General features: G+C 40.4%; 3 protein-coding genes, 1 long non-coding RNA gene and 3 other non-coding genes across 9 annotated transcripts in view; 1 reads left to right on the top strand and 6 right to left on the bottom strand.

Moving 5' to 3' along the window:
• Positions 1-2126: 2126 nt before the first annotated feature.
• Positions 2127-7043, bottom strand: kctd14 (potassium channel tetramerization domain containing 14). The gene is made up of 4 exons (XM_031741779.2): positions 6897-7043; positions 4424-4648; positions 3914-4048; positions 2127-3501 (listed from the first exon to the last, which is right to left on the bottom strand). Exons 1-4 carry the CDS (start codon positions 6948-6950, stop codon positions 3190-3192), a joined length of 726 nt encoding a protein of 241 aa, XP_031597639.1. The 5' UTR covers positions 6951-7043; the 3' UTR covers positions 2127-3189.
• Positions 7044-8208: 1165 nt separating this feature from the next.
• rps3 (ribosomal protein S3) lies at positions 8209-15062 on the bottom strand. 2 transcript variants are annotated; one of them, XM_031741770.2, is made up of 7 exons: positions 14072-14219; positions 12989-13119; positions 11879-11972; positions 10480-10574; positions 9235-9422; positions 8943-9146; positions 8209-8292 (listed from the first exon to the last, which is right to left on the bottom strand). In XM_031741770.2, the coding sequence occupies exons 1-6, from the start codon at positions 14195-14197 to the stop codon at positions 8947-8949; spliced, it is 834 nt and encodes a 277-aa protein (XP_031597630.2). In that variant the 5' UTR covers positions 14198-14219; the 3' UTR covers positions 8209-8292; positions 8943-8946. The 2 variants fall into 2 exon arrangements, with proteins under 2 accessions (XP_031597630.2, XP_039453893.1); XM_039597959.1 differs by lacking the exons at positions 12989-13119; positions 14072-14219 and adding an exon at positions 15039-15062.
• Positions 8446-8595, bottom strand: LOC116321831. Its single transcript, XR_004199577.2, has one exon. It is a non-coding gene; the product is annotated as a small nucleolar RNA SNORD15 (small nucleolar RNA).
• On the bottom strand, positions 9682-9831 carry LOC116321832. The gene has a single exon (XR_004199578.2). It is a non-coding gene; the product is annotated as a small nucleolar RNA SNORD15 (small nucleolar RNA).
• LOC116321833 lies at positions 10701-10850 on the bottom strand. Its single transcript, XR_004199579.1, has one exon. It is a non-coding gene; the product is annotated as a small nucleolar RNA SNORD15 (small nucleolar RNA).
• Positions 15055-16813, top strand: LOC120432782. Its single transcript, XR_005608099.1, has 2 exons — positions 15055-15186; positions 15842-16813. It is a non-coding gene; the product is annotated as an uncharacterized LOC120432782 (long non-coding RNA).
• An 8719-nt stretch (positions 16814-25532) lies between these two features.
• Positions 25533-26656, bottom strand: part of LOC116321823 — a 42406-nt gene continuing 41282 nt past the window's right edge. For both annotated transcript variants that reach the window (XM_031741778.2, XM_039598342.1), the window contains one exon: positions 25533-25871. The gene's annotated coding sequence lies outside the window, so the exon portion shown is untranslated. The remainder of the gene's footprint in view (positions 25872-26656) is intronic.

Below are 26656 nucleotides of genomic sequence, written 5' to 3'. Positions count from 1 at the left end.
TGACACATAATTTGGTTTCCCGTGAGATACAAATCATCCCAGACGTTTGTGTCTGCTTGAATCTTTTTTTTACGGTTTTATTTATATCTTATTATTTATATCTTATTGTCGTATTTTTATTATTTTGTTTAGTTTCAATGTACAGCACTTTGTGTCAGCTGTAGTTGTTTTAAAGTGCTTTATAAATAAAGGTGGATGGACGGTGGACTGTAACTTAAATTCTCTGCAGAGTCTGTGCGGTCACAAAAAACAGGCAGGAATGCAAAAGAGCACAAGGATCCTTATACTGAAAACCCAGGTGGGTCTTTGCACCCCACGCTTCCATCTCAACATTGAAAAACTAACATGTCAGTAGGCAAAATGCGAACACTGAAGCTTCAGATGCACAGACCAGACCTGTGGGTGATACAGTGGCTGTGTTCATCTCTTTTACAGTGTGTGGTTTCAGTCAGTGGTTTTCAAACTTCTTCTGATATTTTCCAGTTTAGACGTCCAAAATTTTAGTGAAATAAATGCCAACTCAATAACATAACTCTGAATAATCGATATTTATATTGATATTTATTTTTAATTTAGATTTGCTCAGTTTATTTCTGCTACTGGTCCACAGACCTCCTACAGTGACCCTGTGCCCCACTGAGGGTGCCCGCCCTGCGACTTGTTAACTGCACTCTTACGCTTTGCTCAAATGATTCATTCAAATAGCATCACTGGACTGATGACAGGTGTCACCGTTTTGTGAAAAAACAGAGAATGAAAAGATGTCTCCTCACGCTCAGAGCTGAGTAACGCGTTGGGGAAACGGCTGTTGTCGTGTTAAACACAAACAAAAACTTTTTGAAATGAAAGTTTTTTGAATCATCACTTAGCAGCGTCACTTTTCTTATAATGTGATGCAGGGTGTGAAATCTTGTGCAATATTTCATCCTCAGGGGCTTTTGTGAGGAAGTGCAATTGTGTCATTGTGGTGAAAATACTGTATGCTGCGTGTCCACCCCTCCTTTTTCTTTGAACAAGGGAAGAAAACTTGCTTTGACCTAATACCTCAGCAAACCTCTTTTCTCTTTGCGCGCCACCCTGAGCTAAAATTCAAAGAAATTCTTCAAGAAGAGCTTGTTGACTGCTAACATTCTGATGTTTAGAAGATATCCTGCCATCTGACTTTTCAGCAGTTCAACATTCACTCATCAAATCACCAAATATTTGTGGACCAACTTTGGTATTTATAACTGTTGGGATTAAACGAACGCCTTTATTAAATGCTCCCCGTCATGCTCACTGCGTGCAGCAGTGCTACTTGTTAGTTTTGTTTTTCTTTTGAACTTCCTTTAGATGAAAACTGAAGATTGTCTGTAATTTTATCATGTTAACAAATCTAGGTTAATGTTGTGGAAGACACACCAGCAGGGCACTCATGGGTGGAGACGACCCCAGATTTGTTCTTATCTGTGGCCTCCGAGCTGCAGAATCGGCCCCTGTAACCGCTGTTTGTTGCCGTTTACTCACACTCTGATCACAAAGGATGTGGTCTGACATGAAAGTGAGACAGCTGATGGATGCTGTGCCCTGCTCTGTGGTGAACACTGCTCCGCTTTCTGTCAGGACGCTTGTTCTTTTTTTATGACCTTTTTAATTCTCTTAAACTGGGTTGTGAAATGCTCTGTTGTCGTGTTTGTGACGCTCTTTTTTTCGTCACTGACTTGACTTCCACGGCTACAGTGTATGAAATTTTATACTAAACAACCAACCTTTGGTTAGAAAGTCTAACATAGCAACACGCTAAGGACTGAATGACCAGACAGTTAACGGCAAGGATCACAGCACATGTTGCCTTTTATGAAAGAAACCATCACTCTGTGGATTTGTATGACATCATGTGGCCAAGTGACCAAATCCAAACTCTGCCAGCCTTAATTAGGCCCCTTGATCAATTTTGGATAAAAGAAAACACTGATTTCTCAATTAAATTGGAGAAACAAGAAACTTTTTGGTACACTTGGTCAGCAAAAAAGAAAAAATGTTTTGGATTGTTTTCAATCACACTACTTTTCTCTCTGTGATATTTAGGTTCATATTTTTGATTGACAAACTGAAAAAAAAAAAATCTGACCAACAGAAACTGAGTTTTATTTTTGTGTGCATCTATGTTGACACTAGAAGACAAAAGGTATAATTTTTAGATACATTAAAGCTACATTTACATTTCTTTAAATTCAAATTTCACACAACCATTGAGTTATCGTTTTCACATATTTCCAAATATTTAGGAAATATGTGAAAAACTAAATTCAGGCATTATGTTTGACTAAATGTTGTAATTGCTTTTTATTATTTGCATCAAATCGTATGCAAGAAGCTGTATGGCACATGCTACAGTAACGACAGTGGGATCAGTTTCATATGTGTGGACGATGCCATCTAATTAAACGAGTTACTACTGAGACCTGTGGGTGGACAAGAAGATTTAATAATGGAGTAGTTAGTGTTTGTTCAACACAGCACTCAACATGAAACAACATTTATATTTAGTAGCAGCTGAAATGAATTAAAAGATAGAAATCTTTGCTTGGCAGCAGTCACTTTAGCTTAAACCCACAGACTGTACATAAAACATTGACATAGCCATAATGCAATATCACCCACTGATTATTCAGGTCCTGCTGTGAAGCTTTGAGCTGAACAGTTTAGTGTTTAAAAAAAATATATCAAGTTTGAAAAGGAAAAAACGGTGAGGCGTGGCTCTGACTGAGAAACACAGGTCGGCAGATGAAAATCACAAGGCTGGCCCGGCCTGAAGTCCTTCTGGTCACTAACGGAGACAATGATTAAAACATATCATCATGTTCTAGTAAACAAGACTTGAAGTTAGAGAGTAAGACCCCAAACTCATCATTAAAGTGTCCCCTGAGGTCAGCTGGACCTCTGAAACCTGAGAAGTCGCCCCCTGCTGGCTACTAGGAAAAATGCACTTCACTTAACACAAGCAGAAGCTACAAGCCCTCTTTTTTTTCCATCTTTCAGGAAGTCAGTACCTTTGAAATTAATGATATACAGATGCTTTACTGAGCCTTTGTTTTAGTGTGGCTCTATAACAGAAACATCTTAAAACATTTTTGAAAAAAAGTGCCGTCTGTAATTTTTTTTTAAAGAAAGAGTATGTACGGCTTCGAGTTTTGTTCAGCCGTCTCATCACCACCAGGTAAACGTGAGTTCATAAAAGTAGTCGTAACTCCTGGACAGGAAGCTCTTCTCCACGGCGTGAGGCTGGATGCTCACAGTGTAGCCCTGGCTCTCGATGTCCATCTTTACACAGTCCAGCAGATCTTTGACCAACGGGGCGGCCTTCCACGGCCCGAACGTCACCACCGACTCCTTATCCGCCTCCAGGCTGTTAATGGCATTATCATAGAAGCCCAAATCCTCCTCTGTCCTCAGCACGCAGATGATGATGGTGGAGTGGCGTGCGGCGATGGCCTCGGCCCTGGCGATACGAATCAGAACCTGGAGGACAAATTCAAAACGATCATTCAAAAAGTGGAAATATGAATGTGATGCACCAGGAAAGAATGTGTCTGTCTTTTAGTGATAGGTCTCATACCGTGACGTGAGACTGCTCCTTAAATAAGGGCAGACATGATGCATTTCCCTTGTATTCTTATTCCTATTTATTCTATTTATCCCTTTCGTATATTTTATTTATATATGTCTCTGTATTTATATAATATTCTGCTCACGTCCTGTAACTTCTGTCGGTGCTGTGCTTTTGGAAACCGAATTTCCCAGAGGAACCCACCCGAGGGATTAATAAAGTTTTATCTTATCTCTTATCTTATCTTATTAACATTTGCATCAATTCCAAAGTTAGAATGTAAACTACAAACAGTCGTGGATTACTGGCGTGAGTGCAGCTCACCTCGATGTTTTCCTTGTAGTGTGGGACTCTGGAGAGGAACTGCTGCCTTCCCACCAGCTCTCCAAACAGCCGAGGAGTCTCCTCCAAGCGTTTGATCAGCGGTTTGATGTTGTAGTGGACCGCCTCCTTATGAACCTGCAGAAACACGAGTTACAAACTTAAAATTCATTTTGGCAGCAGGACACACCCGCTGTTTTTTAAACTGGTTTTATATTCATGGCTTAAATACTTGAAAACTATTAAGAACTTCTTCAAAGTAAACTTATGGTGGTTGTTCATATTAAACATGGCCAAACAATGACATCATTATATACAAGCATCCACCCATCCTCTTCTCCAATTCAGGGATGCAGGCAGCTGGAGCCTAACCCAGCTGCAGTGGCACCAAAGCCCAGTAAATACAAAAAAGGATTATTTTGAACTGTGAATAATCCAAAGTCAGTCTAGTAGAATCAGAAAGTAAAAATATGGAGCTTTATATGAGCAGAGCTACATTGTGATAAGTCAGACCTCTGGGATGTTCTCCTTGGGCAGCTGTTCTGATCTCAGGAACTCCAGGATGGCTCCAAAGTGTGACCCATCGCGGTCGATGAAGTAGCGTCCCTGTGTGTCAGCGCGTAGTTTGGGCGGTCCGCTGAAGAGCTCCGCCAGCTTGGAGTCGGAGTGCTTCCTGAGCGTGCTCAGAGTGGTGGTGTACAGGTGACCCCCGACATTTAACTGCACAACATGAAAGTTCTGAGGAAAAAGACGATATTTAGGTTTCTGCAGAGTCCACCAAATGACTGCAGGAACAGTATTTAAACACTGGGCATCATTTTCAGGCTTATGTGCAGCCTGCATGCTCAAATACAGATGATCATAAATCAAAAGTTTAAGCAGCTTTTATTTTATTATTGTGAGTCAAAGTCATAATCTTACATAACCAATAATAGATCAATTTAAAGTATCGATTTAGTTTGCAAAATCTGCAAAACAACTAATTACAGCCTTAAAATAAATCATATTTATTAGAAGTGTTTGTATTTGAAGGAGGGTTCTAAGACATCTTCTGGAGATGATCCATATTTATCTTTATCAAAATGTTCTCGTAATTTTTCCTCCTCTTGTCTAGATGGAGCGTGCTCATTGTACTTTACATACAGTTTAAACGTTGATCATTCCTGACAACAAGGATTTTCACTTGAGCTTAAGGTGAAGTGAAGCAGAGCCCAGAAAAGGAGAATCGTAATGAATTTTTGTCTGTGATTTCTTCAGATCTGCACTTGGAGACAGCTAAATAAATACCTGAATGCACAGACTGTGTAGCTCAGCAAGGCTGTCAGGCAGCATGAATCACCTACTTAATGATTTGCACAGGTAGATAAGACTGCATTCCTTCACAGTCTGTCAACACTGAAGCAGCCTGTCAGGGCGGCCTCACAGGACTAACGTTAAAATTATGGGTAACGCCTTTCACATGTTTATTTATTTATTACATATTCATTTTTTTAAAAAAATCTAAAATTAATGAAAACAGTTTATGTTTGAAATATATTGTAGTTTTTACCTGGTGTCACTACATTCAGAGGAAGGATTCACATATAAAAATTTCAGATTTCAACATTTTTTACAAAAAACAATCACCACATACCAAAACATTGTCTCTTAACATTTTGCTGTTGTTTGTTTTCTTTAAATTATTTTAATTGTGCCCATGATACTGTGGTTCACGAGGGCGGACATTTAGCCTGCATGTAAGTATGTGTGGGAAAAAAAGGTTTTTTGTTTGTTTGTTTTTTAATGGCTCGTGACTTCTTATAAATCAAATAAAAGACAGAAAAAACAAAAACTAACAGGAAACTGGCATGCTTGTTTCCTGTTTGGGCCTATGTGTTAAAAGTTTCTGTTTGTCTTTCTCATATAAATTTATAATTTCTTAGATTTGTTTTGTGAGCTTTTGGGGGAAACACTTTTCCCCTAAACTAAGCCTAGTGGGAGCTCTTTGAGTACAAATAAACACCTTTTTGTTTATCACATGATCATAAAAGACAGGAAAATGCAGAAAATAGATGCATATACATGCAGAAATGTTAGATCACCCCCGCAGGCTCACCGCTGTGAGCCGGGACATACCCAGAGTGTAAACAGCTTCACCCCAAGCAGCTGTAAAATGCTGCTTACGCAGCGATGCGTCACTTTTTACTGCTCTTACCTGTGATATTACAGTACGTTTCTCTGATACTGTACTCTTATTTGAGAAAAACTGGAAGGAAACATGAGCACTGCACTTTAAATATTATAAAGTAGCTTTAAAACCAAACCAATGCACAGAGACAACATTTCATGCTGTTAAGCATCTAAATTAAAAATATTCTCTGTAAATATTCTCATTACTGACTGCAGTATTCACAAATATTGCCTCTATAATTTGATGATTAGTGCCTTCTAAACTGTTTTATGACCGAGCTGTGGCTGCGTCTGTAACAGTGCACTGCTTTGTATCAGCGGCTCATTTACCCTTAGAGGAACCGACCGTAGCTGCCAATGAATGACAACGCTTCCTTCTGCGAGTCAAGTAAAGTACTACATAAACTGCTGAACTGAAAGTACACCAATACTTCAGTAAATCGGTGAAATCCCACCGCTCACTGCATCGGCTCCACCTTTACATGCACAGAGGAGTTAAAGGGTTTTCCCATTACTCCTAAAATGGCAGGAAAGGTTTTCCTTCGGTTTTGGGAAAATTTGAGACGAAACTTCCTCGAAGTTGGAAGTTTGATTCCTGTGAATCAGAGCGCCCTTTAACGCGTCTCCGAAAAACTGTTTGAGATTAAAATGCCCTGAAACTGCAGCACAGCAAACATCTGCCCTGTTTCACTTTAAAAAAGTTATAATTTGTTGTCTGGCTACACCTGCATCCACCTGTTCAGCCCCCGAGCAGGTGGAGGATTTCCTTCAACTCCACCAAACTTCCAAACAATCGCACCGAGGGCTGCAGTCTTACCGGAGCCGCGTACGAAGGCTGTTTTTCTGTTGATTTGTGGTCCGGCAGACTCATCTTGTCTTCAGCGGTGGTCCAGGTGGGAGCTGGGAGTTCACCTGTTACATTTCTTTACAGGTAGCAACCAGGGGGCGTGGCCTAACCCGGACCTTCTTTAGTGCCGAGAAGATGGATCACTCGGCAGCAACACGATTCCCTTTCTTCTCAAACTTTTTATTAATTTACGCTGAAACGGACAAAACGCGCGTGGGCAGATTGAGAACTATTCGTTTGTTTATACTCGAATATTTCTAAAATATATTTATTCAGTGTAAAGTTGTATGCACCAGATGGTGTGATGATATTCTTTCCTGTTGACGTCACAGATGTAGTAGGCTGCCACACTTTCCTCCGTCAAACGTCACGTTTGTTGCACCAGAAAATGGAGCAGAGTGACACATCTTTCCTTCTGACGTCACAGATGTAGCCGTAGGCCATCCCTAAAGAGACATTACACTCAGCTGACTCACTTTCCTCCGTCAAAAACTTCGTGAAGCTGTGAGCATCAGTCTTGTACTCGTTGGTTTCCACACTGACGCAGATTTAAAGTTTTCTTTTCACGCTCCTCAATTTTTAATCAGTCACTGACACACAACAAAAATCCTGATTTACTTTCAAGGTGAGGATCGATTTCACCTTAATTCACATTTCTTGGTGGTTCAGACATCCTTCCATGCACTATTGGAGAGACAGAGGCCTGCCCCACAGTTTGACAACCAGCTGTGCATTAAATGAAAAACTAAAAGCTGAAACATATTTTAAAACCAACAAACTGCATGTACAACGTCCAAATTTTGAAGGGATCTAGCTGGCCTCACTTTAGGTTACTAAATTTTAAAAAAAAAAACATCAGAAAGGACAATGTTTGAAATCCACAGGGCTGCACATACCAGGGGCGCCATAGCAAGCTTTAGATTTTCACTAATTTAAATAGAATATTAGACTTCACATCCTGTCCTCTCCACGGGGACATTACTTTGACTTTTCTCTACCATATACTTCATTTTTTGCCCAACACTGGTTTTATACTTTAGCAGTGACTCTGCATTCTGCTGTGAAATAAACCTGCTGCTCCCACATGAAGGCGAAGATGTTCAGGCTCAACTGATCCCACACACAAGGGAAAAAATTACATTGTGTTTAAGAGATCGGCTCATAATCTTCTGAGCACTTTGACATGGTTTGAAGATGAGCTGGTTGAGAAACTTGTAAACTTTTCCCTCAGTTTTCCCACTCAGTGTGAAACCTACAGGCAGTTAAATAAATCCACTCATTGTTTTAAGTGTATTTTCCAAATTTTATTGTTTTTGTACACAAAAATCAAAGGGCCTTGCTTCCATCTGGTGTGACGATTGAAAACCTGCAAAGAGACAAAAAAAACGAATTAAACTCAGTTTCAGAAATTAGCAAACAATCCTGAGCTCAAATTGTTGACCTCAGTTTCAGCGAGTTCCTAAAAGACTGTTTTTGGTGTCCTGCGAAAGCGTCATGGTTTGTGTTTGTGAGCTGAAACCCTTCTCAGACAAATGCCTCGATGTCTTCAACCGAAAAGGACCCCCTGCTCTGAGGAACCGGAGCAGAACCACAGAACGTGATTCTGAACCGGCGACCAGCAGAACCAGAATGAGTCCTGTTCCGACTCGTCATCGTATCATCACCGAAGGGAGCCGTGTGAAACTGTACAACACCACAGTCTGTGTTAAATCACTGGTTCCAGATTATTTTGCGATATATTATCGGGACAGCAACAGTGTCACCCAAACGGACTCGAATGGCTAAAATGTCATAATTTAAACCCGTCGAAGCTCCACCAGCAAGACTTTAATGGAGTTCTAAAACAGAACCAGTTTGATCTACTTATCAGAATTCACAGGAACCTCTAATTTTACTGCAGGAGAACTAAAAAAACAAATTTATTTTTTGTATTTTTGCCTGATATTCTCTCTTACGTTAGCGGCAGGGCGGGATATATCGTTGGTAGCAGTCAAGTAAAACCTTCCTGTCTCTTACCCTCTTATGCGGTGGGTACAGGTGCTCCCTGGGGCATGGCGGGCACCTCTGGCTTGGCCCCCTTCTGCTCAGACATTGGTGTGGTGGGCAGGGTCTCCTCCTTGGGCTCCACAATGCTGACGTGGTCGGGCAGGGGCTTCTTGGGGCCGATCTTACCGCTGGGGTCCCAGGGCAGCATGATCTTCACCTTGATGCCCAGCACACCTGAGAGCATTAAATAAACACACATCAGCGCCACCAAAACAACGCGATGGCAGTTTGATTTGGTTGCATTTGGTCGAGCTGCACTCACCCTGCCTCAGCAGGACGTGGCGGACGGCTGTGTCGACGTAGTAGTTGACGGGGTCTCCGCTGTGGATCATCAGACCGTCCACAAACTTCATGGACTTGGCCCTCTGACCCCTCAGCTTGCCGGACACGACGACTTCGCAGCCCTTGGCGCCACTCTCCATGATGAACCTCAGAACACCATAGCAAGCTCTGAAAAAGCAGAGTGATAAAACCGCGTTAGCGGCTAATCGATCAGTGGATCCAAAGTACTGCAAGCTTCTCTCTCAGGAAACTTTCACTGCGATTGAAATGATTCTGGTTGGTCGACTTCATAAAAAACATCTCATTTCCTACATGGTGGGTTCAGTTGGAAGTGTGAGTGAATTTATTCAGGTTTTAAATCGGTAAAACATGCCATGAGGAGGAGACGCCCCCTGCATCAGTGAGCGTCATTAAAGCGTGCTTTGACCCTTCTCAGACAAATGCCTCAATGTCTTCACCTGGAAAGGACCCCCTGCTCTGAGGAACCGGAGCAGAACCACAGAACGTGATTCTGAACCGGCGACCAGCAGAACCAGAATGAATCCTGTTCCGACTCGTCATCGTATCATCACCGAAGGGACAGAAACCGACACACGGAGCACACGCTTCACCCTCAAAGTACACGAGGCTTTTTATGACAGGGTGTTTCCTACTGACAATTTAACCTCTGTCAGCATTTTTAATGTTTACTCTTCTAGATTACGATCAAATTTCATACTTTGGGTTGGGTCCATCATGCGCCACCTGTGCCATGAGCAGAATACGCTCATAAATAACTGACTTGAGAAAAACATCCAAACATTAAACTGTGTGCAGAGATGTATTTAGAGCTTAAGATGTCATGTTAGGACGCATAACGTTAAGAAACGTTTAATAAAATATTTTTGTGTTAAAGGACAACACAATACACAAAGACGATTATTGATGCTGAAACTAAAGTTAATATTCATTAATTAAGAACAAGATTTGTTTGTGTTGATGTAAAGAGCCTATGTGTAAACAGAAATATTTTCTGCCATTGTGTAATATTTAATAAGGTGGAAGTTAACCCTGTAGAGCCATTAATGACTGTTTAAAATCACACGTCTGATGAAATTTGTAACATAAAAATAATTTAGTTAAAGGACAAACTGGACAGTCAGATTTTATTTTTGTACATGACCCAATCCTGAAATGTATAAATATTTCACAGTTTTCCCGAAAATAGAAATCCAGACATGCTTACCTACGCACAGCCAGGCCTCCCAGCAGTTTGTAGCGCAGAGACTCAGCCTGAGCGATGGCACACAGACCACGAGTGGCAACTTTCTCAGCATACAGCTAAAAGAAAGAGGAAGGACATTTCAGTTTTACAGACAAACACCGGGATCAAACCTAAAACCAGCACATGTAACAATGGACTGCAGGTTTCCTGCACCGCCTACAGCACAGTCCTGATGCCTTGACCCTTCTCAGACAAATGCCTCTGTGTCTTCACATGGAAAGGACTTCCTGCTCTGAGGTGCTGGAGCGGAACCACAGAACGTGGATCTGAACCAGCAACCAGCAGAGCCAGACTGAGTCCTGCTCCGCCTCGTCATCGTATCATCACTGAAGGGAAATCTGACTGTCTAACATCAGAAGCCTTTACACACTTTACTCACTGGGTTTCCTACCAGGATGATATTACTGTAAACTGCTGTTGGCAAAGTGTTAATATTGTAAACAAACAAACAAAAAAACAGTTTTAAATTCCAAATTTGTACATTTTTGCAGCCAAATGTATTTATTTTTCAAACTCTGAAACCTTCAAACACTTGTTCAGATACACCTCACCAATGAGGAATTACTTTCCATAATAAAAACCATCCAACAATGAGCTTAAAACACCGATTAGTCTTACGCATTTATAGTGAAAGTCTGGCTTCCGGTGACGGACCGTCCCTGGCATGCTCATGGAAATGTAGTTCTCTGAGCAGATATTCATTTTCAAAAAACAAGCACAAGAGTGCAAAATAAATACAATTCAGGGGGTTAACCGGGAGGTCGATGCAACTGGCAAAACAATCTGGGGGACAACCACAAGGCCAGCGATGGTGGCGTGGCTTGGCAGGGCCAGATGTCGCAAAGTCCTCTGGCTGACACGTGGCTGGAGCTAGCGGCGTGGAAGTCGCAGGGAGCTGGGAGATCTTGACTGAGTCCCCAGCTGGCGGGGAAGTGGAGATCGTGGCCATAACAAAGTACTTTGTCTCCTTCAGTTAATAGTCCAAGAATCCTTGGTCGAAAGCCAAATTCAAAAATACTGTCAAAGGAAATGCTGCTGGGTCTCATCACTGGAGGAATACCTAACCGTTTAAAATCACAAGCCTTTGCACTTTACTCACTGGGTTCCTACCAGGATGATATTATTGTAAAGTGATGTTGGCAAAGTATTAATATTTTAAACAAAAAAACAGGACTTTAAAAAAAACATTTTCAAATTCCAAATGTTTACATTTTTGTGGCAAACAAGCAATTACTTTTTCCAAACTCAAAACCTTTATATATTTGTTCTGATACGTGTCCACTGAGGGATTATTTCCCAACTAAAATACATCCGACAGTGAGCTTAAAACACTTATTAGTCTTATTTTTTGGTTTCCTACCTCCACGCTGCCCTCGGGGAAGCCAAACCTCTTCTGGACCACAGCGGTCAGCTCTCTGATCCGACGACCCTTCTCTCCAAGAACATTCTGGGTCCTAAAGATGGTGAGATGATTAGGGTTAAACTACATGGGTAAGAATAACAAAACATCTAGATCTTTACAAACACCGGCACAAAGCTGAGACAACATAGAGCTACACAGCTCAAGTTTTTATCTCTTATGTTAAGCACACTGAGTTTACATGGAAGGAAGATGAGCTATATAAACAAACCTAACACTGGATGTAATGTTACCAATGTAATGGCAGGGATCTTAATGCATATTTAAAAACTAACATTTGCATTACCCAAGCTAAATGTTAAGGATTGACTTCTAGGATGTCTTTTAATGTGAGCTTTTATTTTCTCAAGCTTAAAATAAGCTTGTCTTTAAAAAAATGGCCAAAAATAACAAATGCACAGACCACTGTTAACACACTCTGTGCCTTACAAATGGACCAACAATGTTTACATGCAAATGCGCACTGCCAAAGTAATGCCATATCCACTTTACAGTAGAGACTCATTTTAAGCTTCCATACTTGTTTAGTTTCTAAACAATCAAAATCTTCTGGAGCGGTAACAACTTCTTGGATTGGGACTCATCAGCCCCTTTTCCATTAGCAGTTTGCAGGGTTTTCCATTAGGTTCATACTACCTGGTACTTTAGTACCTGCTCAGCCGGGGTTCCAAACAGGAACTAAAATGTGACGTCCTCAGACTGCGTGCCACCAATTGGCTAATCAACAGCATCAACTGATGCATTAGAACGTCTTGTTCACGAAAATCAAAGCCGCCATTTTTAAAACTTGGGAACGAAAGAAATGGCTACAAAATCAACGCTGAAACGCAACAAACCGAGCAGCAGGTATATATTCGCGTCGACATCCACCTTTGCTGTAGCGTTCATGTTACATTTGCGTTGCAGTACATTGAGAGGCATTGCTGTGACAGCAAGCACACATACAAGGTACTAAAAACCAACAAACAAACAGTCGATCTGTGGCGAGTCGACCCAAGTAGGTACTCATGAAAAAGGGGCGATGGGCAAGCGACCTAGCCAACGGCTCACCTTGTGGCCAGGATGATGATCTCAGTCCTGGTTGGAGTCACGCGCACCTCCACACCGGAGTAACCATCCTCAGCAAGCTCACGAGTCAGGAACTCATTCAGCTCGGCCTTGAAGATACCGTCTGCGACGAACTGTGGAGAGAGAACAGGTCAGCTTTAGGTTTATGACACTTTCAAACATCCAGCACCAAGCAGACTTTCTGCCAGCATCTACAGGCTGCACAGACTCACACACCAACTGCCAATGCATCCTTCAAGTGCTGCAACAGGTACGACACACTGATGCATCTGCTGTGGCCCCGAAACCACACAGACAAAAAAAAAAAAAAAATACAGCTACAGAAAATGAATGACTGGGTTTGACCCTTTTAAAGGGTAACTTGAAGATAAAACACTCCTCACACTTATTTAAAACATGTAAAGGAAAATTTAAAGTTCTTAACTACCCGTGAAGAGTGGCATTCAAACCACAGCAGGATTCACTTGCACAGAGAGCACCGTCACATTCAGAGTGAGTGCTTAAACGCAGGCTGCTTGATGCCACATGTCTCATGCTTTACTGTGAAATCCCTCCCAACTCGAAATTAATATTTCCTTTAACCATTCACTAAAATGAACCCAGTGCTGATTCCACATTTAACCCGAACAGTTCTAACTGTACATACGTCTCATTAACCACATTTCTCAGTGAATTAGTAACATTAAGGAGGCAGTTTGTGTCTCTGGCTCTATATTAATGCGGGTGTGAGGCTAACGCCTCCGAAAACAGGGACTCACACACAACCTTTAAATGAGAGTTCAGCCAAGTCTTTTCGCATATTAGGATTTAAAGCGGGCATTAGAGTCGCGCTTAAGCCAGACACTTCAACCGGTCTGTAACTGTGCCCGGCCTCGGTGCTCAGAGCCATGTTAGCTAGCCAAATGAGGAGGTCACAGCGCAGACAGCATCTGGATTCATCCGCTCAGGACTGAACCCGGGCGGGCACATCTGATACCAGGACGGCCACCAAATGACCATAGCAAATCTAGCGTGAGTCCATTTTTAAAGAAATGCAACGTGTTTGTGAGTAAAACGGGGGCTAACCTTCCTCTTCTTGGAGATTTGCACCGCCATCTTCCAATGGGCCGTAGACAGGAAAGGACCCGCACAGGATGCGGAAATGGATTTATAGCTAAAGGCTGGCTTCCGGTGACGGTCCGTCCCTGGCATGCTCAGGGAAATGTAGTTCTTTGAGCAGATGCGATGAGCATAAGTTTGCGTGTTTCTTATGTTTATTACCAAAGGAATTTACACGGCGATATAAATCAGGTCGACGGTACTGGTGGAACACTTATAAGGGCCGACCGCGAGGCCAGCGAGGGCGGTTTGGCTTGGCAAGTGCGGCCACGTGAGCTTAAAATACGAATCAGTTGTATCTGTCTGTTTCCCACCACCACGCTGTCTTCGGGGAACCTCCTGTTGACCTCAGCGATCAGCTGTCTGATCCGACGACCCTTGTTTTCAAGAACAGTCTTGATCCTAAAGATGGTGAGACGTTAGGGTTAAAAAAAAAAAACAAAAAAACAAGACAAAAAATCGATCTTTCCACACTGAGACACAAAGCTGAGACAACATAGAGCTACACAGTTGAAGTTTTTCTTTTGATAAGCACACTGAGTTTACATGGAGGGAGATGTAATGGCATGTTTAAAAACTAACATCTAACATTTCTACCAAAGGGAAATGATCAGGACTGATTTCTAGGATGTCTTTTAATGTAAGCTTTTATTTTGTTAAGCTTAAAATATGTTTGTCTTTAAAAAATGGCCAAAAATAACAAATGCACAGACCACTGTTAACACACACTCTGTGTCTGACAAATGAACCAACAGTGTTTACATGTGTACTCGCCCTGCCAAAGTAATGCCATATCCACTTTACAGCAGAGCATCATTTTAAGCTTCCATATTTGTTTAGGTTCTAAACACTCAATCAGATCTTCTGGAGATGTAACAACTTCTTGAATTCTGAGTTGTTTGTTACTTTTTTGGCAACCTAGCCAACTGCTCACCTTGTGGCCAGAATGATGATCTCAGTCCTGATTAAAGTCACACACACCTCCAAACCGGCACGACCAACCACAGAAAGCTCATGAGTCAGGAACTCTTTCAGCTCAGCCCTTTTGATACCGTCTGCGACGAACTGTGGAGAGAGAACAGGTCAGCTTTATGTTTATGTCACACGCTCAAACATCCAGCACCAAGCAGACACTCTGTCAGCATCCACAGGCTGCACTGACTCAGACACTAACTGCCAATGCATCCTCCAAATGCTGCAACAAGTACTACACACTGAATGTGTGTAGTACTTGTTGTAGTGGCTCAGAAACCACACAGATTATAAAATACAGCTAAAGAAAATTAATGAATGAGTTTGACACTTTTAGTGGGCTAACTCGATGCTAAAACACTGCTCATCTTCCAATGGGCCGTAGACAGGAAAGGACCCATGAGTACGCTGAAATTCATTTATAGCAAAAGGCTGTCTTCAGTGACGTCAGGTCCTTGGCATGCTTATGGAAATTTAGTTCTTTGAGCAGATGCGATGAGCATGATTTTGCACGTTTATTACCAAAGCAATTTCCCACAAACCAGATGTGTTTGTTGATTTAGTTTTAAACACGGATATATAAATCAGAACTAAACACACTGAATAGGGCTAAGGATCGTCACTGATTTCTGTAACCGATTTGATTCCGATTTACATGGTCCTAATGCGATTCAATCCCTGATTAGATTAAATTCAATTGTGACTCAGTCAGAAATATTATAATTCAGACCATTTATCATTACATGTACATATATCTCTGTACAGGTCTTCTCGACCTCAGCAATCACCTGTCTGATCCGACGACCCTTCTCTCCAAGCGTCGGTCAGGTTTACCTTAGCCGGCATCCCTGACCCCAGCTGACAATGGAGGATTTTGGGTTGGGCTCTGAGTCCCCAACTGACAAGGAAGGAGGCTGGGACGACTTTCCTGAGCCCCTAGCTGACACAGGAGGTGATATGTCGGGCTCGCATGAGCCCCCAGCTGTTGGGGAATATGTGAAGTGGAGGATATTTTTTTTTCCGTTGGCCAAAGCAATCCAGGCAGGTGGCGCAAACAGACTCCCTCTCCTGCTTTCTTCCCAAGGAGTTAATCCTGTGTCTGTGGAGGTGGATGACACGAATGCTAAATTTTAAAAAATTGTCAAAGGAAATGCTGTTGGGTCCATCATGGTCAGGTGGTTCTGTCACAGCTGGGAAATAGAAGACCTGCTCCCAAAGACTGTGGTAAATTATTTTATTTATGTTTAGAGATTTCTGACCTTGTTTTATATATTATGCCGTTTTTATGTGAGAAATGAGTAATGAAAAATGACTTAAGTGCTTTTATTCGACGGTTTCCCCAAAGAATTTACATTAGCTGTTAATATAAAAATAGGACAAGCACAATAAGTGATGCCTGTCAGTTCACATCAAGAATGGTTAACTTATTAACTTAGAAACTTTGTTTTTAAGAAGGAAACCAGAGCAGAGAGCCAGATGATAGCAGCTTGGGTTACCACAAAAGACATGACAAAAATGCTATAATTATATAATTTAAATAATGTATATTAAAAGATGCATTCTTGGATAATATTTGTGAATAAATCTGCTGAGATCTATGCATGTGGGGAAACTGATTGTCATTGCAAGTATAGTAAGTGGTTTAGATTCACAACCATTTTAAATTGCTTATCAAAAGTGATGCTTCTTTTTGGAGAGATAATTAAAAATTGTCAGTGTTCTGACAGTCTCCTACTATCCTGCTAGTCTTTCTCTGATGTTAAACAATTTAATTTTCCACACAAAAAAGGATCAAAAAGCGAATGTCCACAATTTAGGCTTTAATTGCAGCAAATTTTATTAAAGCAATTAAGCAGGACAAAAACAAAAGCAGAATTAAACAAGTCACTCAATAATAATCAAATCACATCAATTATACTTATCTACTGTTAAATACTCTCAATTCTTTGATCTTTGGGCTAAAGGAAGAACACCACTCGGTGTTTAATGCTCAATCAACAATCACTTTAATCAATACAATTCTCTTTATACCATACAACACTCAGAGCATTACAAAATCTCGAAGTGTCTGACCGTTTCTCACATTCTTACAGCTTTGGCCCTCCTCCAAACTAAACATTCAAATTCTTTCTCTCTCTCAGTGAGCCAGTTATGATCTTGGCTTCCTGTGCAGTATGTTTTGTTCTCCCTAGTCAGAGAAATAAGGCCATGATTCTCTGCAAACAGTATTTCTTATAAATCAGCAGTATAATTTAGCCCCCTCGGCTTGGAACAAACTGCAGAAGGACTGGAAAATGACTGAATTCATTTCATTAAGTGCTTTTAGATCTAAACTACGAATCCTTGAGGCCAAGTCCATAATATGCAACTGTTTTAATTAGATTGATTGTCATTTTAACTGCCTTTTTTTTTTTTTTTAAATTGAATTTTATTTTATTTGTTTTCTTTCACTTATTGTTGCATGTGTGTTGTTGATGCCTATGTTTGAGTAATCTCTAACTGTGAGACACCTGCTGCTGCCTATCTTGGCCAGGTCTCCCTTGAAAAAGAGGTTTTTAATCTCAATGGGATCTTCCTGGTTAAATAAAGGTTAATAAATAAATAAATAAATATAATGCATCATCAAACAGTGTAATATGCGATTCCTGTTTTTCTCAAAATAAACAATCAGTTAATTTTATTACATGTGCTTGGGGATTTTCAAAGCTCAGCATCCAACATCAAAATCCCCTGGGGCAGTTCCAGCAGCACACATTAACACACAGAAATCAACAACCTTTGTCTCTCCAATCTAAGTGCCTGCTGGTCCCCCTCTTTCTCCTGCCTCCCTCCCTCCCTATCTCGTGTCCTTGCTGCCCACTTCTCCACACACTATGTTCTCCTTGCTTTAGCTTACCAACTCCTCATCCCACTAACGGCAGCTCTGTCGTCTCTGCTTCTCACGTACACCTCTGACCTATTCTCCCAGTTCTATGTGCTCTATGTGTGAATGTTTAGCAGCTTGACCTATGACCTACTTAAATGAATAATGGATATAATGCTTTACTATCGTTAATACAACTAAATCCCTAATACTACGATAATCTATTCTTACACTGCTTAACCTTTTTACTGTGATCTATAATATAGAATTTATAATATAGAAAATCATAAATTTTTAAAGTCAGACTTTCAGAGATCAGAGTGCACACACACCGTTTCTACACTTCACTGAAAGGCCAGTTGTTAGAATCACCATTATGTTGTCTAACTCCCATCCTTATTAAACTTACACATTTTCCGGATTATATTCTGATCAATATTAAACATAATTAACTGTCAGCTCAATCTCTAATGAACTACAATTCTGTGTTTAATCGTGGCAACACAGTGATGATGATGATAATGGGTCGGTGAAACAGTTCTTATCTTTCCAGTCACACCCAGGCATGAATATGAAAGATTGAAGCTGGATTATGTCTAGCGACACAGAATCTAGACATTAGAACTCAATATTTTCATCAGACTATGATTCTATCTTTAATCGTATAACTCAAATGTAAGACTGGATGTTGAGCCCTTTTCTTCACACTCAATTCTCTATGATAGATTAAATAGAGTCGTCAAACTTCAACCCTAAATTAAAGGACCTTTTAACATCAAACAAAAAGTAAAGGTACAAAGTATTTCTGAAAAATTTACAAGTTTGTAGAAAACATTTACTCTCATTTTCCAGCTACAATCACGGTTACAATCAGATGTTTCAGTCTTGTTCTTTCTGTCATGAAACGCTGTGTGGCAGGCCGGAGTAGGACCCAAGGTGCAGACACTCAGACTCGAAGGATGAACTCAAAACTCAGCTTTATGTGCTGGCAGGGGAAAAGCATACAAAACTAAACTGGGAAATATAAACTTACACTTGACGGGGAGGCACACGAGGAAACACACAGCTTGAGGGATGACGCGACACTGACTCAGAGAAACACAGGGTTTAAATGCACTGGGAAGTAACGAGGGGAATGAGACACAGAAGGAGGGCACAGCTGTGAGAAATCAGGACTGACGAGACAAGGAAGCAAAGCAGGACACACGCAGGCAGGGACGACGGAAAACAGAGGGAGCACAGAATGAACACTTGGGAAACCAAAACAAACTGTCATAATTCATAATATCAAAAATAAGAGTACAAAATCAAAAACACTGGGTCACCGACCCAGAACCATGACACTTTCAGCATCATTTTATTGAAGGTGGTCCTCATTACTTTTCTGCTCAGAGAAAGTCAAAACTGAGCAGCTTCAAGGTAAAAGTTCAAGAAATAATATAGGGGCTGCAGCTGACAGAACCCCCCCCCCCCACTCACCACTTTTTCTTGTTCCTCGTCCAGGGTCAACAAGACACATCTGAGCTCCAAACCAGTAGAACTGGTGCAGGGCCACAATCACACGCCTCATGCTCTGAAGAACTTCAGATGATAGAAGTATTTTGTCATTGCCATCGTCTCGCTTCTCTCGATCCACAGGTGGGTGAAATTACTGAAATGACTTCATTATGATCCCCTTCAACAGGACACCGATTCAAATATCCTGAAACCCATTAAACGAACAGCAGGTTTGTAAAGATGAGGCTCAGAGATGGAGGATGCAAACCATACTGGAAATAATTTTTGTCACAATAACAGCAAGGATGAAAATCAACACCAGTGACTTCAGTCACATATATATCAGAACCCGTTCTTGTTCTGTTACTTTTTTGTAGAATAGCATACTAAAGGATTGTGTGATTTGGCTTTTATTATGCCTCAAGATAGATTTTAGGATTTTAAAAAGTCTTCCAAGTGATCTGGGGAAAATAACCTCCTCTCTCTAAGACTGTAGTGTCTTTACTTTGCACTGGAGAGTAGATAATGGACAGTATTATTAGATACAGCAGAAAGGTGAACCATGTAAAATCAGGTGTTTCTGTTGGATGAGAGACTGACATTAGTGTCACATACAGGGGATTTTTTTGTGGTTGTAGATTTATATCATGCTTTCCTAGTAAACTACTTTGTGACATTCAGTGCATCTTATCAACACATCGCCAGTGAAGTGGTTTTGTTTGCTGCTGAGCAGATTTTATCTCTATGTTCATGTATGTGGTTTTCTGGGGTTCATGTGCTCTCTTTAAAAAAATACAACCACTATAAGGTGTGTGAGACTTTTTAATGTAGTGGTGCACTTTCAGTGACACACAAGCAAATGACAAGACGATAACAGATAAAATGGTGATTTAACAATGAAGAAATGCAACTGGCAGCAAGAGTATGCAAAGTGCATGTTCAGTTTCAGATGTAAATAACTTGAATACACTCAAGTACATTGAGAAGTTTTATCATTCATGTTAACTGCAGCATGAAAGTGGTTTGTATTCCTTTGCTTTCTTTGAAACACATTTGCCCACCAGCACATTACAGAGTAAAACATTTGGTTTGACCTTATTTTTTTTCTTTCACCTACATCTTCATCTGATACAAAATGCAGTGACTGCAGTGATGCACTGCATCTTCTTTAAACATAGACCGGTTGTTTTTTCCACATTTGCATTTATATTTTCTTAATTAAAAAATGTTTTGACATCAAGGATACTGAATTAAATCTTTAGACAATATTTTAGTATCATGTAGCATTTAGTTTGGGGGAAGTTATGCAATTTGTTTGAACGCATGCTTTTTTAAAGCTGTTCTTCTATAGCTGTAGAATAGATTCCATAATCAGCCGACCCCTTTGTTATCTCTGAAACCTAAACTTGATATCATCTACCCACCTATGAAGTTTCATGAATTTATCTTGCAAAGTGATAATATCTGTCTGATATTAGGACCAACCAATCAGATTTGTGCTCTGCTTCCCAGAAACATTCATTGTGATTTTCACAAACCCTTTGTTTTGGTTCTGTAGGACCTAACACACCTTCCAGCTCTGGATCACGTACAGAAGACCAGCCCTGAGTCCACAAACCATCATCAAGCCCCAAGTACAGAGTGCTAGAAGGCAGAAGAATAAACCAGCTCTATTCCATGGAACCATCTGGTATACTCCCAGTGGCAGGGGAACAATATCAGAACAGCAACATCAGGAAGAAGGAACATGAGAAACTGGAGAAATACCAAGGGCTCAGAGAAGAGATTGAGAAGATGTGGAGGGTAAAGGCAATAGTGGTCTCAGTGATAATCGGACCACTGATCCCAGGAAGGAACAACATCCGACATCTCTGTCCAGAGGAGGAAAAGAAATTAAGGAAAAGAATACACAATAAACATCTGTGTGAGTGCTTGCTGGGGCAATCCCGCGAGTTTCATTTATACACTTCTTCCAACTTTATCTTGGGAACTGATATGTGTGTGACGCTCTTACGGAGAAACAATTAGTTACGTGGTGTACTTGTAGATGGCTGTACATGTGAACTGATTGCCCAAGATGGCGGCAGCGTGCTTGGCTCGTCACCCACAGCTATCAGATCAATTTATACTCTGTTTATATTGTTTTTGTCACTTTTATTGAACTTTGCTGACTCTCCACTGACCCACGATCGTGAAATTCTCTTAAATATTCGACTTGCCACAGACAGAATCTGGTTAGGAGTAGGACAGGTGGACAGGACCTTTTTCCACCTCCGCTACTATCTGGAGCACCGGCTTACTTGGGCTACACCCCTACCCCACCTCACAAGAAGAAGTGCTTTAAACTTCGGGGTAAGCACAGCGGGCTGTTAGTGAAACTGAAATCATATTTGGCTCTGTCAACTGGGAGTAACGGAGCAGTTTCCCAGTGCATTTGGCAGGGCTGGACTGGTACAAAAAATCGGCCCGGGCATCTTGACTAGAGACTGGCCCACCAGATATTATAGGAGAAGCCATAAAGCCTTTGAATGAAAACAAATGCTGTGATGTACACTGTCTTGTTGGTATATATGTATGATTTCTATACATTTTACATCAGATGATCACTTTGGTTATAAGATTCAGATAATTATTTATTAAAAAGCTTTGAAATGAGAGTAAGAAAGAAAAGTCTTTCTTTGTGCCCCCCCTTTCCCTGTTAATGCCCTACCTGCCCCCTTGGCAAAACTTTTTTTCTAGACCCGCCCCTGCACAGTTACCAGCTGTCAGCTATAGAAAAGGATCCTGGTGTTATTTGTCTCTCAGAAACAGTTCATAACTTCCCTTCAACTCATTCATGTCACCTAAAAGGTAAACCTGTTTCTCCATCACCTGTTCAGCTCTGATGATTCAGTAAGGACATCTCCTGGTTTCATCTGCATGTTTCCCTCTCACCACATATCCAAACAGATATCATGACCAGCAGCTTTTACAGCTGTGGCTCCAGCAAACATCAGCTGATACTAGAAAGTAATATTAAATCATTTCTGTTTTTTCTTTTTTAAAACAAAACAGAACAAAAACAAACAAATAAACAGACTGATAACTAAGCACAAAACACCAGCTCAGGTCCATCTAAAAAAATAAAAAATAAATAAATAAAGAATACAATACAGTACAATATTAGTCCCAATACGTTGCAGTTTGAACACTCAAGAGAATCCTTGTAACATAATATTAGAAACATCAGGTTCCACATAATTCAAGTATGGTTCCCACACCTTAAAGAATTGATCTGTTTTTGAGTGCAGTACACATGTAAGGTATTCCAATGGGACTAGATCCAACACTACTCTTTGCCAACCTTTAATAGTTGGTGCTTTTTCATTAATCCATTGGAGTAGTATATTCTTCCTCGCCGCATAGGTGAGAACACAGTACAATCTCCTATTATTCTTGGATATTAACCGCCGGCTGGGGAGGCCCAGTATGAGAGACATAGGGTTCATCTCCAGTTCACAACAGAAAATCTTCTCCATTTCAGATAACACATTAGACCAATATTCTTGCAATTTCAAACATGACCAGAAGCTGTGAGTTAGGGTACCAATTTCTGTCTTGCATTTGAGGCACATGGGTGAAAGGGTAGAATTATACTGATGTCTGCGAAATATGGATATATGCATTCTGTGTATGATTTTTAACTGTATTGCTTTGGTAAGATTACAAACTGAGATTGATTTGGCATAACTCCAGACATCTTTCCACTCTTCATCATCAATTGCTATACCTAACTCCTTTTCCCATGTGCCTTTAAGCCTCTGTGACATCACTGAAGGTACAGAATATAAAGCCTTATAAAATATCTTCACAGGTACCTCTTTGTCTGTTAAAAATAATAATTTTTCAACAGGAGAGACTATTAAATCATTTCTAACAACAGCTGATTGAGCTTCTGGTGCAAAGTGGGCGATAAACAAACAAGAGAGAAAAGCCGATCAGCTGATCATTGATCAGTTTCATGATTGAAGTAGCAACAGAAGAGGGAGGGGAGAGAATGAGAGAAGAAGAGTAAAGACAGAATAACTCCAGCTTTAAGTCTTATTTTCATTCTGGCTGAAGTACGGGACAAATCACCTTCCTTTTCACCTCAATACCATTCCAGTGTAGTCTGTGTCTGGAATCCCAACAGGATCTTAGCTCAGTCATTCTCAACCACCCAAGGCAGCTTTTGCTGTTGTGGCCCCCAAACTATGGAATAAGATGCCTCTCCAGGCTGGTCCCAACACTTGAAATCTCCAAATCACTTAAAAAACAAAAAAACAACCCTTTTCCCCCAAGGTGTTTTAGGAGTAGTACCAGAGTCAGCTTGTAGTCAGTTTTTGGTTCCTCTTAATCTTCTGTACTTTGTTCATTTTATTTATTGTCTATTTTATTTGTGTTTTAATATTTACTGATTAATTTTTATCTTTTTTTTCCCATTTATTTATTTTATTGTTACTTGGGTGGTTGAGAATGACTGAGCTAAGATCCTGTTGGACTTCCAGACACAGACTGACAAGCTGGTGATGGCTAACCAACCAGACATGGTAGTGGTGGAAAAGCAGAGGAAGACTTTTGTAGTGAAAGACATAATGATACTGAATAACAGCACCATCAGGAAGAAAAGATAAAAGAGGAGCTGAGACATCCCGAGGGCAGAGCTGGCATGACTCTGAACTGTGATGTTTAGTGTGTGTTGGCAGCACTGATCAGTGACATGCTTGGCTACAAGTTGAACAGCCACAAGGATGACATAAATATAATCCCATGCATGCAGCTGCCCACGTTAAATTGACTGTCACCAGTTAAAGTGCACATTTTCTGTATCAGCAGCAGGTGCTACACTTTGTTAAACAGTGTGTATCTGTAAAGGCAATCAATGAGAGCAGGAATCAAAGTAAATGGAGCTCACTTCAGACCGAAATTCAAAAGAAAGTGTTTTAATGTGCCTGTGATCAAATGTCACACATTATTGTTTCAGTCAAAACCAAAGTGGTAGCTCATCCTCACACTTTATATATTAGTAGATATAGTAGAAGACCTACTCCTCTAGAATCCATTAATTTACTCCATTTTAATAATGGATTGCATTTATATAACGCTTTTCGAGACCCTCAAAGCGCTTTACAATTCCACTATTCATTCACTTTCACATTCACACACTGGTGGAGGCAAGCTACATTGTAGCCACAGCTGCCCTGAGGCAGACTGACAGAAGCGAGGGTGCCATATCGCGCCATCGGCCCCTCTGGCCATCAACAGTAGGCGGTAGGTGAAGTGTCTTGCCCAAGGACACAATGACCGAGACTGTCCAAGCCGGCAACCTTCCGATTACAAGATGAACTGCCAACTCTTTGAGCCACAATCGCCCATTTTCCCAGAACTGTAAACTTTCTTCATCATGTCTTAAATATCTTCCATTTAAATTCAAGTCTCGGCTTAAAAAACCTCCCATTTTACAAAAAATGATAATAACACAGACAAGTAAACAAATGTTGGTCACATGACACAAACATTAAATGTTACTGCAGTGTTTATATACTGTCATTTGAGAGACATTTTGATTCTACATGAAGCCAAATACCAGAGATTCTCACTTATAGTAATGCATATTCATGCAACAAGGTCACTTCTCTCACTTCCTAAAGTTTAGTCTCCAGATAAAGTGTTTTAAGGATGCTGGTCTGGTCAATGACTAGCCCCTTGGACTTCATACACTGCTTAGTTAGCTTTAGTCATGATACTTATTTCTCTCTATTAAAATGAAACCACTATTAAAAGTTAGAGACTGACATTTCTTTGTAACTAGACTTATAAATTCAGCAACAGATAAAATAATCATTTGATCAAATAATTATAGAACTTATTCTAATTGGTTGACTGTTGGTCCTCTCCCTGAGTAAAAAAGGCAAAACTTTTTGTCAGTCAACTAGTAAAACCTGAGTTTTTTGTATACTGAAAACTTCCATTATGTCTTATTGTGTTTATTTGTTTAATTTATTATTTGTTATTATCTTCATCTTAGGTTTCCTTGGCACAGTAATATGGCTAAGTAATATATGATCGGTCAGTGTGTGAAGTGTTGGTTTTTTATTTTATTGTTGACTTGTCTTTGGCCCAATATCTTTTCCAGTTCTCATGTGGAAGCGTTCATGTATTTTTCTGTTTTTTTACAAGGGAATCCTTGAAACAAAAATAAAGTCATACTCTTCAGATAAAGCTTAAAAGAGGTATTGAGCAGACAAGTCTCAAAACTTGCAAGCAGGTTTTTCACAGTGAGTCTAGTGTGTGCTTGGTAGGAATCCAGTCTCTCTCAGCACTTTGTTCACAGCTGGTATGAAGTGGGCGCTGTAGCTCAGCAGTCTCCCATCATAAATCAACTTATCTTTTGTCAGGCTTTTTTGTATGGGACTTCTGCAAAGACAGAAAGCAGAAACATAAAAGCAGCTCTTAAAGTGTGCATAGAGTTTGGAGTGTGCCTACATTAAAAGAGAGAGACAAAAACTTCTAAATAAAAATGAGAATTTTGCACCAGCAAACATGGTGGTAGAAGTTTACCTTACAGATAAAAGCACACTGATGAAATAATAATTATTTTTTTTTACAATTTGGTTAAATACAGCAAACCTTCCAAGTTGTAATGTGATTTGATTGTAAACACATATACAATTTTCATACAAATTATTTATTTATGGACATGAAAGTCCATAAATAAATTAAAAGTCACTGCTCAGGAATAGACACATAAATCTGTTGTTAAAGACAGTGAAAAAGAAGTATTAGGCTACGTTCACACTGCAGGCGAAAGCGCATCAAATCCGATTTTTTTGACCTGCGACCCATATCTGATCATGGTATGACAGTGTGAACGGCACAAATCCGATATTTTCAAATCCGATCTGGGTCACTTTCGTATGTGGTACTGAATCCGATACATATCCGATGTTTTAGAAAGCAACTGCTGTTTGAACGGTCATGTCGCATTAAATCCGTCTTTGACGTCACTGACACAAGACAGACACCAATTATCAGCGCCGGAGAAGACATCGCGAACGCTTCCTGGCCATCCAGTGTAGATGTTAGTGAAACTGTTGGGAAGACAACGTGAACATTTTATTTGTACTGTATAATCTGCAGATTCTGACAGAAATCTGCAACTATCCTTTGAATCACCGCTCCTCTAAAACAGCAATAAGGAT

Source organism: Oreochromis aureus, linkage group 14, assembly GCF_013358895.1.
Source record: "Oreochromis aureus strain Israel breed Guangdong linkage group 14, ZZ_aureus, whole genome shotgun sequence".
Lineage (NCBI taxonomy): Eukaryota > Metazoa > Chordata > Actinopteri > Cichliformes > Cichlidae > Oreochromis > Oreochromis aureus.
The sequence above is the reverse complement of the archived record's forward strand: the minus strand, read 5'-3'. Positions and strand labels throughout refer to the sequence as shown.